The sequence below is a fragment of the Pteropus alecto genome, unplaced genomic scaffold, assembly GCF_000325575.1.
Source record: "Pteropus alecto unplaced genomic scaffold, ASM32557v1 scaffold190, whole genome shotgun sequence".
Lineage (NCBI taxonomy): Eukaryota > Metazoa > Chordata > Mammalia > Chiroptera > Pteropodidae > Pteropus > Pteropus alecto.
The window spans coordinates 2,356,948-2,370,117 of NW_006430462.1; the positions used below are offsets into that span (position 1 = coordinate 2,356,948).

Genomic DNA, 13,170 nt, shown 5'->3' on the forward strand with positions numbered 1-13,170 from the left:
GATTTAGAAAGTGTATTTTATGATTCTCAAATTTCTTTAAAATTACGAGGTTTTTTTCTAAAGGCAGTGCAGTAAAGCATATGTTGTCAAGACTATCTACTCAAATGTATAACATCTGGGCACTGTCTCGCAGAATGTCTGATCAAAAGAAAAGATATGCCTGAATCCTTCCTAGAGCACAGAAAACAAGTACTGCTTAAAGTATAACCAAAACTTACAAGCCTAAATAAATTAAATGAAGTTTCATCAGCTTTCCAAGGCTAACATTAAAAAAAAAGTATCATTAAAAAGGGCAATAACTTTAAAACAATATACACTCGTGATTTAAAATACTTAAAAAGTGTCAGATTGCTCAACACTCAAACGATGGACTGGAAGTTCAAAGTGAAAACAGTTAAATGGATGGTAAAGCAAGTCTTACATGTTCATTTGCAAAAGCAACCTGAATTTCAGAAAATCAGGTACTGCTTAGCATATTTCTGCTCTCAACTAAATTGAGACTGTGCTGCCTACCAAAACATATACACCAAACAAATGGATCATAACCAAAGAACAAGTGGTCAATGCTAGAAAGAATAAGCAAAGAGCACAAACTTTAAAAGTCAATTCACTGACATCACAATCCGTACAAAGATGATCAGGGGACTTCTACAAGAGGCGTAGATGAGCGGCTTAGATGTGTCCAACAACCCCATTGTCTTTTGATATGCAATTAAATGCGCAGGGCTCTTCATTTAATAACATAAAACACTCCAAACCTTCCAGCTCTAGTCCGCTTCTGAATCCAGACTTTGGCTGCAGCCTGGAAACCAGCACTGGTCTTTATCAGTTGTGAGAAAAAAAGCCCTCTGGTGGAGGGGCACTCAGCACTGCATACTACACAAGCAACAGATGGAACAAAGGAACTCCAAAGTCATTTAGAAACACTTTAATGTGTTCACTGATTAAGAATCTTTCACTCTCTTCAGACAGATACAATTATTCCTTTATCTGGAAAAATATTTACCATGCTGCCACAGAGCAAACAGCAAGTTCCAACAAATGTTTGCTAAATGAACATATGAGAAAACATAAGAGTGGTGTTCTCTACAATGCCCACACCAAAAGACACCTTAGGGCTTCCAGGCCTTTAATTCTAAATGCACATATGCAAATTTCAAAAAAAAAAAAAAAATGCCAGAGTTCAGCAGCTATGGGAGGTGATCAAGACCACTGAGATGAAAACTGCTATTTGGACTAGGAAAGAGGGATGGAAGAATAGGTGGTTGCTTGTTCATTTTAAATAAGAATGCTCTCAAAGGATTGCAAAAGAAGGAACATCATAGAGTGAGATATTCTAAAAAGACAAAAATAAGTCAGCAACCCTGCTTTTGAGTCCTGGTTCCCCTTCCACTAGGTATGTGGCTCAGGGAAAGTTACAGCACTAACCTGGGCTCAAGCTCCTTAGTAAAAAGAAAGGCTGGTGTAAATGTTTTAGACCAGCCTCCAATTGAGATTCTTCTGCTTCCAAAATCCTAGAAGGGTGCCCACTCCACAATCTTCATCATTAATAGTGCAGGAGAGCACACCCCAAGCATTGCCCATGCACAGGAAATCACTGGGAGAGCTGGGGGGAGCCCTGAGCCCCACCCAGGGAGAGGGCTAAGTAAAAATGTGCATTTCTAACAAGCTGTCTGTGGGCAGACCTCCCTTAAAATGGAAAGGGGCTCAAGCCTTTAGGCCCAAGTCCTGGCTACAATGCTCTCCAGAGGGTCCTTGTCAAGGACCCTAAAAAGAACCACTTAGCTTCCAAGAAATGTTCAGAAAACTGGAACAGTGGGCAGATCTAGCCTACGACTGGGATCCATGCAGACCCTACTTCATGGCCATGGTGGAGGTGTTCTCCAAAGGAGGTCAAACAAGGTGGGAGAGGCTAAGTGAGCTATACTGAATGGAGGTGACTGCAAGTACTGGTAGGGAGGATAAGATTTATCAGCAGCCCATCTTCCCACCTGGAAGTGCCTGTGTCCCCTGGGGTGTCAAGAAAAGAACTGAGACTATAAGTAGAGCCACACTTTGCACCAGCTGCTCTGCTCTTTCTGAAAAAGCTGCTCAACTGAAGTGTTATGCTAGAAAGAGTGGCACAGGGTGGCTCAGAGTCCCAGCAGTGGTCACGACCCAAGGACCATAGTCCAGGGACAGGAGACTGGCTATGAGGCACAGGCATCAGGGCTGCAGGGTGGCTATAGCGCTCTAAGCTCACAGGTTAGGCGGCCCCTCCCCACTGTTCTCCAGGGGTGTACAAGTGCAAACGAGAAGAGGGACCAGGAAAAAGAATGGTGACTTGGGGTAAATTTGACATGGCGATTATACTCACTGGCAAGCAAGAAGAAAGATGGGAGTAACAATTGCGGCAGAAGGGGTTAAAAAGGTCAAAAGAGGAGGTATGAATGAAATTTGAACCTTATCTTATGAGCACAAGCTTACCGGGTCACCTGCATTAAAAAGGCCCCTCAAGCTCTCCAGGAAGTCCTCATGAGGAACCCTATCAATCAGAGCACACTCTGCACATACTTTCTGTGACTCAGAAACAAGGCACATGACTTTCGAGCTTGTGTCTCCTCCTTTTAGGAATACCGTCTTCAGTGAAACACCACTACAGTTATAAAACTGAGCAGCTCTTGGTTTTGAAATGCCTCATTTGGGAAAAACTTTTCATCACAAATTAGTATATTCCAATATGCTGAAAGATGAGGAAAAAAAATTTCACTGCCTCTTTAAAACTTGCCACATTTTAATATGAAATAGGTCTATATTTTTAAACTAAATCCCCCAATTTAATACTTTCATATCATTTACATTTGCTCATTACTGACATTTATATCAATTTACGGCCAGTGAGCCTTAAAAATTTGAATTAAATATTACTTCTACTAAAATATCCTTGGAAATTATAAAAAGTCACATAGCATGTATTACAGATGAAGCATATACTATAGAGGAAAGCTAATACAATCCTTTCTGGTTACATATAAATATCTAAAAATGTGCTTCCAATTTCCTTTTTTTTCCTATAAAAAAAAAAAGAAAGACAAAACCCAAAACCTGCTCATTTTCTTTCAAATTACTTCCAAAAACGAAGGGTCTCTCTGATGTTAATCATGTGTACACTTCGGCTTACACTTTAAAGAGTCTTCCTCTCCTGGGAAGTGACTTTTGTATACAAATCATGGAAAGCTACTTAGACAAAGTGCTGGAGATGATTAAAAGGGGCCAGATTCAAATTTATACCTTAAAAAAAAGCAGAAGCAGATGTCAACTGACTCATTTGTGTATATTTTGGAAACGAGTTGGAGACATGCATGTGCATTTCATCAGGACATTTAAAGAATTCTCAACTTTTTATTGTGGTTATGTATCAACGACAACTTTAGATATTAAAAAAACTTTAACACTTATATTCTGGTATTTTATGTTGGATACCTTAACTCCTATTACAATTTGATCAAACTAAAACACTTTTTAATCTTACAAAAATACATTTGCTCATTTAGAAATGGCGGAATTTTCAGAATTAAAGGCACATCATACATACTTCACCATCTAGGATTAGTAAAGATGGAACTGAAGTAGCATTTTGTGCATTTGATATTTAATGATAAAAACTTCAATTCCTTGAAACTTTTAACACCACAGAGGGGAAAAAAATCCACAATTTCTCTTTGATCCACCAAACTGTTACTGAAAAGCTCATTCTACGTCAGGCTCAATAATGAGTGTCTTGCTAGATCCTGGCAACACAGAGATGATTTAGTAGAGGTCAGGCCCCCTAGGGGTTCTTAATGTACTGAGGAATTCTTTTCAGAAGTGATACCTTTTCAGAAGTAGGTTAGATTTGAAATGGGGAAGAGGATTGGAGCAAGAGGGTGTGTTCTGCTGGAACAGAGAGTGCTCAGTGACTGTTTGAATGCTAAGCAGAAAGAGATTTCCTTCTTAAAGGATATAACATCTAAACACTTCACTACAATGCCTCGTTCTCTGGACACACAAAATCTGCTTTATAAGGTGGTCAAAAGAAACTGGATGCGGACCTTTATACAGAAATCCTAGACTGCTCAGCTTGTTTCCTTAGGTAATGATATTATCTTATAGAAAATTACAAAGCACAGTGGGTACACTAACAGCTCAAACAGACTTTCCATAAGTCATCAATAAAAAAATAATCCATATATTTAAATACATGTGATTTCTTTAGCAAATTACTCTATAACCTTGGGTAATGGTAACAGATTTTTACAATAAACCTGTTCCTAGAGTTACTGTGACAATGTCTATCTTCAATTATATAAACATGTCAGAGCATTCACCCATGTATTGAGTTACACTATGGGTTTATCACATCCCTCCTATGCATGGTGAGGTACAGTTCATAAGCATGACCAAAACTAGCAAGTCTATGACAAGAAAGGTATGCAAGCTGTCTGACACAAGCAACTCGGCAAAGAGTTTAACCCTAAAAGTAATCAACAGTCACTATGAATTAAAATGTTTAGGGCTGTTTGTATTAAATCCACCTGCACTAACAGAAACCCCCACCAGGTGGAGTTAAAAGCTACAAGCTTTACTTCCAACTTCTTGCTTCCTCAACTCTCAACTATTTCAACTTTGTCCTGATTCAGGAGACTTGGCCACTTATCCTCTCAAAATTAAAGCAAGTAACATGACGGAAAAAATTCAACCATTTAAAAGGTTTTTAGAAAAAATAATCGCCTTCAAGAAAAACTAGAATTCATTAAAAATGAAATGAAAATCAATGAATTACGTCAGAGTGAGACTAAAACCTCCAAGAGTTTAGATGCCAGTCTGAACTTTGAGAGATCACCATACCTCATAAGGCCTTCCTATTGAAATCCCACCTTGCTGGCCCAATTTGTAGTTATAAAGCTCACAATTCTAGTGTCACTTTAATCCTTGAAGAACAAGTTTTAGACACTAAATATTGACTGTTGGTATGACAGACAAGTTTTAGGCACTAAATATTAACTGTTGGTATGACATACCCCCCCCCCCCACACCAATCACGTCACAATCTTGGATAAACCCCTTCCCTGAGTACAGGTAGAACTTACTACTAGCTTCTAACCAACAGACTATGGCAAAGGTGATGGCTCTCATTCCTCTGATTAGGTGACATTACGTGACCACTAAATTTGTGGTGATTTGTCATGCGGCATACTGATACACTAAGTGAGAAAAGGACATCCCCCCTATCTCTGCCACACCTCGACTCTTCCACCTTCCACCCCATTCCCCACCATCTACCTCCCCCGTGCACAAAAGAATCCCTATTACCACTCTTACAAAGTCTTCTTGGACACCTATTAATAAGTTAATACAATTTTGTCTCCCTTTTACAATATCATAGATAGAAGCATAGTATACACATTCTTCTTTATCTTTTTCTCTCCACACTATCTTGGAAAGGATTTTGTATCAGCGGAAAGAGTTCTTGCTCTCTTTTAATGACTGCACTGAACTCCATCATATGAGTAAAACCATGCGCTTAATCAGTTCCCCATTGATGAAGGGAGACATTTAGACTTCAGACTGTTCCAATTTTACGTTAATACATTTGTCACTTCACACTGAATAGGATCAATTCTTAGAAGTGGAATTTTACTGGGGTCCAAGGGCATGTGCATTTCTCATTCTTCCACATGGACTGTACCAATTCATACTCCCTCAGACAACGTGAGTGCCTGTTTCCTCACCCCTTGCCAACCTAGATGTTATCAAATTCACTTTCAATTTACACGAATTCTTGACTCACATAGGTTAGTTGCATAATTATCCTCAAATTCATCATTCGACAAAGATTTATGAAGGACCCACTCTCTGAAAAGGGGATGGGTTCCTGAACACAGAGAAGGAGACACATCAATGACATGAACAAGAGCAGAAAGTCAGCAGAGGGGAAAACTGTTTCTAATAGGGGTTGCAGAAGAAGTGGAATCTGACTGAGATCCTGCAGAACACAGGCTTTGGACAGGGGAAGGCGTCCTGGGAGGAAGGCCAGGACAAGCAACGTGCCAGGAGAGGAAAGTCCAGGACATGGTCAGTGGCAGACCAGTTCGTGGAGAGGAAGACAGTGCTCAAGCGGCAACTCAAAGAGTGACAAAGCAGGGCCTTAAGCTTGGAAGGAACCAAGAGTCAGTGGAAAAAACAGTGGATTGAGAGTTAGAATTTCTACTTCTGGCATTAGCTAAATGATTTTAAGAAAAACTAATTTATCTGGGTTTGTTTCCTCACTTGTAAAACAGAGAGGTTAGCCCTGAAACCAAACTTTCTGCAGCTGCAGAACTGTGTGTTCGAAGTAAATTTTACAGTGAAGACTAATGTCAGACGAGTAGAACTGTGCTGGGAGAGGGAGACAGAGGGAACTTCTCAGCCTCATGTTCCAGTCGCTCCATCCTGACAACACGAATGGGCTCCAAAAAACTCAGGATTATGCAAAGCACAGTTTGAAAGCAACCAGGCCTAAGTAGCCAAGGTTCCCTTCGACTCCAAAAATTATTCCAGCTTTTCCCTCAGTGCTGTTAAATAATGCATTTGTACCTTAGCTTCTATTACATTTGCCTATAATTCATTCACTGATTTAACGCACATTCACGAATACCTACTAAATCTCAGGCGCTGTCTTAGGAGCTAGAGAGATAGTGGGTAACTACACAAAGATTATTCCCTCTGAGGTTCAATTTCTATTTGGAAGGAAGAGAGAGAATGAGGGTAAGAGGGAAAAATGTAATGAGTGTGGGAGTGAACTACTCCACCCATCAAAATTCTATTCATCCTCATGTTACTACTCTTCTATTCAGTCTTTTCAGATTTTCATCCTCATTAGGTCTTTTCTCTAAAATCCTGTAGCACTTTGGACCATGTGTAAGCCTCTGCCATTTGTTAACTCTGTCACTGTACTGGGCTTGTGTCACCCAGATTGTAAACCTCTTGAGAATACTAAACCAATCTTGGATAGCTCTGGCAGGGCTAGGCCAGCAGCACAGACTGAGCAGCCATTAGATACCTATTGACTGCTATGACAACACTGCCATTTTAGAATTGCAAATACATTCTTAAAGCTTTCTTTTCCCAACCCCTAGGATTAAAAATTTTCAAGGAACATAAAAGAGCAGGATCACATGAACATATTAACAGAAAACCAAACTGGATCTGCTAAAAGGTAAGGATGGCCAGGTGATCCAGGTGCTTGCAACAGAAGCTAATTCTAAGACAAATATTAACTAGTCAAGGTCAAATAGATAGGGTAGAACCAGAAGAGCTTGTGTGTTGCGGTAACTGTGGCAACAGAGTGAACAGATGAAGATGTGCAGAAGAAAAGGGCAGATCCAGCCCACTAGGTTTCCTGCCCACCTCCCGGCTAGAATGGGTGCCAGGCCCTACAACTCCCCCGCCAGAGCAGCTTAATGTTCTGCTCCTCACCCCCAGGCTTAAAAACTTCACAGGCACCATCACCTCTTACCACAGAGTTCCCCTCTCCCTTTTTATAAGCAGAAAATGTTCACATCAGGATTCCTTTCTTACTGACAAAAGGAATGAATTCCTATATGGCATTGGTTGTACTTTTAGTATCCACAACTTAGAAAACAAATAAACAAAAAGCTACTGTGACACAAATATTCGAAACAGCCCTATTCACAAAAGATGGAAACAACCCAAATGTCCCTCAACAGATGAGTGGATGAATAAAACACGGTATATCCATACACCGGACTATTACTCAGCCAAAAAAAGGAATGAAATAATGACACATGCAGCAACATGGATGAACTTTGAAAACATCATGCTAAAGTAAAAGCAGCCAGACAGAGAAGGCTACATATTGTTATAATTCCATTTACATATTCCATTTACATATCCAGAATAGGTAAACGCAGAGACAGAAAACAGATTAATGGTAGCTAAAGGCTGGAGGATGGGAGCAGGAGGGAGTGACCGTTAGTGGGTCCAGGGTGTCTGTTTGGGATGATGAAACTGTTCTGGAACTAGATGGTGGTGATGATTGTAAAACACTGTGAATGTACTAAATGCTAATGAACTGTACATTTAAAATGGTAGATTTTATGTTAGGTGTATTTTATCACAATAAAAAAGATACTGCGAATCCAATAAACTTAAAAAACATTTATATATCACTAATCTCTAAAATGTAACTTGGAAAACAGGAGCTACAAACACTGAAAAACAAAACCACAGAGACATATTTGAATACTTATTCACTACCTAAACAATGCCTGGTGTGAACAGATTCTCAGAATTCCTGCACAACTGTAGCTAATAATAATGACAATGATGGTAAACATTCATTAAACTAGACACTGCTCTAAGTACTGGCATTTAATCCTGTAAGGTAATTAGCTCCATTTTACACAAGATAAAACAGGCACAGAGAAGATAAGTAACCTAAGACTGAAGAGCCAGGAGGTGGCAGAACCTCAGAATTTGAATCTGAAGCCTATCTTTTCAGAATGTATGTTCTCAATCACAGCTCCATGGACTCACAAGGCAGACCTCCTCATTTGGGCCCAATCCATTCTCTCTTTCAACATTTATCCACCCCAAACATTATTCCACACAGGAAACCACCCGCTCAGCCTTCGCACCTGTAATGCCTTCCACCTGGAACACCTATCCCAAGTGCTGCTGTCTTGCTCATCTGAGGCCAGCACTGCCTTCTCTCCACTCTGAAGGTTATGCTGGGGTGGAAAGAATGGGACTGAGGACCTCCAGCATTCTTCACAATCTGCCTTAATTGTTCTTACAACTTGCACTGCTGCCTGCACACATTGACTGAGAGCCCATTTTAGCCTCAGAACAAGAACAAAGAACTACACTTATGCCCCCAGCAAAACCAAAGGTGCCTTGTACTCTGCTAGAGAACATGGAATGCAAACTTATGAGCCACACAAGACTGGACCATTTTGTTGGGCCAGCACAACTTTTTCAAACACTGACAAAATAATCTGAATGCCTTCCCCAGTGTGCCATACTGTTGCTTGTATTATTTTGTGACCTGCTGCTCCAAGCATGTAAGCTGTCCTGACCTGGCCATTAAATGACTCATTCATAACTCGTTCCCAATGATTTTTCTTCCTAGCACCATTCTTGCACGTACAGTAATCATGGCTGGAATAGATATCAAGAGAAAAAATGGGCAAAACAGGTATCTGAATAGTTCTTAAAATAGAACATTCATTTCACTTCTGAAGTCCTATATAATTTCAAAGGCAGAAAAATTCCTAAAATTGAAGTAACTTCAAATCATAACCCAGCTAAAATTTAAAAACTTCTATGACAAGGTTCCCTTATCAGTGCTCACACTTCTAATTAGGGAGAGGCCCTAACAGAATCCAGCCTCTGGATTCTGAGGGTCACTGCTGGCAGCCCTAACCCCACTGATTTCTAAGAAAAGGTAGGGGACTTTTGTTTTAGAAAGTTTACATTTAAATTTCAAAAGCAAAGCAAGATGTTTAGTGTTTGGGTTATTTCTGTTCAGCTTACAGCAATGCTCAAGTTCAGAGAAGAAGCACCAAAAATAAAATGGGAAGGCTATGAAATAAAAAGCGAACTAAACACATTGTTTTTACCAGGGCAGAACAAGGGGTGATACTCTCAATTCCAAAGCTTTAGCTGTCTAGATCAGCAACGAGGAGAGTCATTGGTTGTCTTAAAATGTAAAATATCCATAGCTGTGTCCTGAAAAACCAACGCAGCACCCAACATACTATAAGAACTGAGTTAATATTAACAAATTGTGGCAAAGAAATACAAGGGCCTTATCTGGGGTGGGGCGGGGTGATGGTGAAATAAAGGTTTTTATTACTCTTGGAAAAAAACCCTTTTCATTGTTAAAAACCTAAAATACTAATATTTACATCTAATAAGAATCAAATAGAAAGCTAAATAACTGCTAAATTGAGATGTTCTACCATCAACCATTTTCCACAAATGACAACTTTAGGTCAATTTGAATTATTGAAAATTTATATGCAAATTAAATTTTTGCTTTCTTAATCACACTTTAAAAGTATAAGGGACCCACATTAAAGAAGCTCAAAGGAGAATTCTTTTGTAAATTATAGCTTCCCCTCACTCCCATGAAAATAAACCTCTATACATCTCAGGTACACTGAGATTTCTTAAAGGGATCACTTATGCAAAGGTGAAATCTACACAAAGAGCAAATCACCTCTCCGACTCTCTGGTCTTTGCGGCACAGACCCAGACCCAAGCTCCAGGCTCATTTCAGTGTACAAATGTAGGCCATAGAAGAAAGGAAAAAAATAATTTTTAGATGTAAGAGGCAACAGGTTAAAATGTCATTGAACAGTACACAGTACTTACTGTTGGTTCAACTTGACTTCGATCTGCAATATCTATGTGGACAATTTCAACAGTTTTCCATGTGTTTGGATCTAAACCATGTACCTATAAATAATAGAAACAAAACAAACTGTAGACTATTCTTGCTCAGCAAAACTATTACACTTACATATATATTCTTTATCTTGAGTCTCTTAGAGTACATTATGAGGAATAAAAAACCCAAATTGCTATTTCATTAGCTATCTGAAGTCTTGAGGGATCTAGAAATCTTTTGTTATCTCCCCACTCCAATACCCCAAATAATAAGGGAGAGGGTTGGGGTGAGGATTCTGCCAAATTAACAGAAACCTGTCACCATTATTTTCTGGTAGTCTTTAGAGATGATTTATTTAAGAAAATGTACCTGACCTATGTTTAATCCAAATGATACATGCAAAGTCCTTGTAACCTCCTAATTCCAGATAAACAAAGTGACATCATAATTAGATTTCAGGAAGCTTCACTGTATGGTCTAAAACCTCTACTGAACTTTATTATCCTAAAGCTATTGAGTTTCAGTATGATGTCAACTTCTCTACACTTCGTGTTCATTTATTTCTGAAACTCCATCTATGAACAAATTAAGAATTGTTTAAAAACTGCCAGATATACCCATTTGAAAGCTAAAAATGGCAAATTAAATCATACACAGACTAAAGCATACTAAATCATTTCATTTAGACTCTAAACTCTAGTTACTATGAAAAAACAACATGATCACCTGGAAGAAAAACTCAAGTTAAAATACTATAAATTACAACCTAAATTTATAACTTGGCACCAACAACATAAAAGCACAGTAAAAACAGAATCTACTGCAATTACCATTAATTAATTCTCCTACTTAACAATGTGTCTGTCACGAAGTTGGAACAGTTATTTAGTGTACACCAGAAAACAGACAGCTGGGCCCTCTTCCCAGAGATTCTAATTCAGTAGGTATGGGGTAGGGCCTGAGAATTTGCATTCCTAACAGGTTCACAGATGCTGCTGGTCCAAAAACCATACTTTTCAGATCCACTGGGCCAAGTACATCAACCTATATCCGGTTTCCTAAGTTCCCTGACAACCTTACCAAAAGTTAATGATTATACTGAGTCCTAATTTTCTTGTAAAAATCAGGAGCTTGTCAACATTTCTGCAAATCTTTCAAAGTACCTTCTCCATTCTGCCGTTTAGCCATTTCTCTGATATCAACCCATATCCCAGCAAAGTGGAATGAAGGTGAAAATTAAGGCAATCAATTTTGCTATGGAGAGCATCTCTGGCAAATATACAGAGATGAAAAGATGAAAGAAATCTAAACTTTAATGGCTAAAACTGGTTTTTCTGTGCTCTCTCTGCCACAGAGAAAGAAAGGTGCTGATAAAAATAGCAACCTCACCCAAGTCCACTCATGCACCAAGGCCAAGGGACTGACCGGGAAAGCCCACGTTTCTGGTTGCTCACTCACTTCGCTGCAATCTGACACACCTGGGGGTGGCCAGATGCTAGTAATGCAGGTGGCATCGCTTTTCTGATGACCAAATGGACTATGGTATTCTCATTTCCAGGGGCTTCTGCACTGAAAGCCCAGAGGTGAAACTTACATTTTCTAATGTTCCCAAGTCTGGTTTGTGCCATGTTTCAATTTTAATGAAGAAATCATCTTTCATATATTCATTCTGCAGAAAACACAACAGCAAAATGACAGTGATCTTTCACCAGTTCTTTGGGGTTCATGTCTGCAAGAGCCTTCCCTAGCATAATCATCCATGCTTTGACTCAACAAGCCTGATCCTCAAGTGACAAAGAATCATTAGCTACCTATTTTTCTAGACTTGTCAGGCAACCCAAATGCTGCAAGCTTTTAAATAATTTAAACAACCCTACTTGTCATGCAGTATACAGGGCTAATATTAAAGAGGTTGCAAGGTCTGGTGAGCATTCAAAGGAAGAAGTAAAATAAAGTCAACAGATTTGAGACAAGGCTGGAAGCCACCCATTAACACTGAGAATATGTGGTGGCGTGAGGGCTGTTGGAAGAAGCACAGAGAAGCCATGCAGCAGTGGGCAGTTTTAATAAAGCAAGGAATAGTTAAAATAATTACTGCATAAAGCACAGTTTAAAAATAAAGAGTATGTGACACAAAAACAGTTTTACTCACCGTTACAACTGAGGCATAATGGACAGGTAGGCAATAAAAGGGGAAAAATTTCAGAATATTAATTGGAGTCAGAACAATATGTCACAATATTTAATGTCATAAAGAGTAAACTACCTGAAAACAACATATAGTAGTTTATGTCTGCGAAACAGTTTCTACCCAAGTCACACTATAGGATACTTTGATTATGAAGTCATTAATTTAATGCTATACAATGGTAAAAGGAATAATATCACAAAAGCTAACCATCATTTATAACACTAATTTAGCAAAGAACAGAAAACAGTTTCAGAAGTCTGCCATATTCTTACTGTATTATGTGCCAATACTGTTATAACTACACCAGAAGACACTTCTGAGTGTGGATGACCTTTCTTTAAAGTTTCTGTACAAGCATACTTCAGAGATATTGCAGGTTCAGTTCCACATCATCCTAATAAAACAAGTATGGCCATAAAGCAAGCTGTAATCTTGTTACTGGAAGGTCTTGCCTTCAATTTCAGTATCTGCGAAATGCAATAAAGCAAAGCACAACGAAACAAGGTATGCCTGTATTCCTTTCACTTGCCTACCGCTGGAGCCTCCGTGGTCAGCAAGACCTCAA

At 39.1% G+C, this 13,170-nt stretch overlaps 1 protein-coding gene across 1 annotated transcript in view; it reads right to left on the minus strand.

Annotated features, from left to right (window-relative positions):
- The window catches only part of PITPNB (phosphatidylinositol transfer protein beta), a 61,874-nt gene that overhangs the window by 29,195 nt on the left and 19,509 nt on the right, over positions 1-13,170 (minus strand). Inside the window, exons 5-7 of the mRNA XM_006904871.2 lie at positions 12,567-12,574; positions 12,009-12,083; positions 10,399-10,482 (exon numbers count right to left, since the gene is read on the minus strand). Of these exons, the coding sequence (XP_006904933.1) occupies positions 10,399-10,482; positions 12,009-12,083; positions 12,567-12,574 (167 nt within the window). The remainder of the gene's footprint in view (positions 1-10,398; positions 10,483-12,008; positions 12,084-12,566; positions 12,575-13,170) is intronic.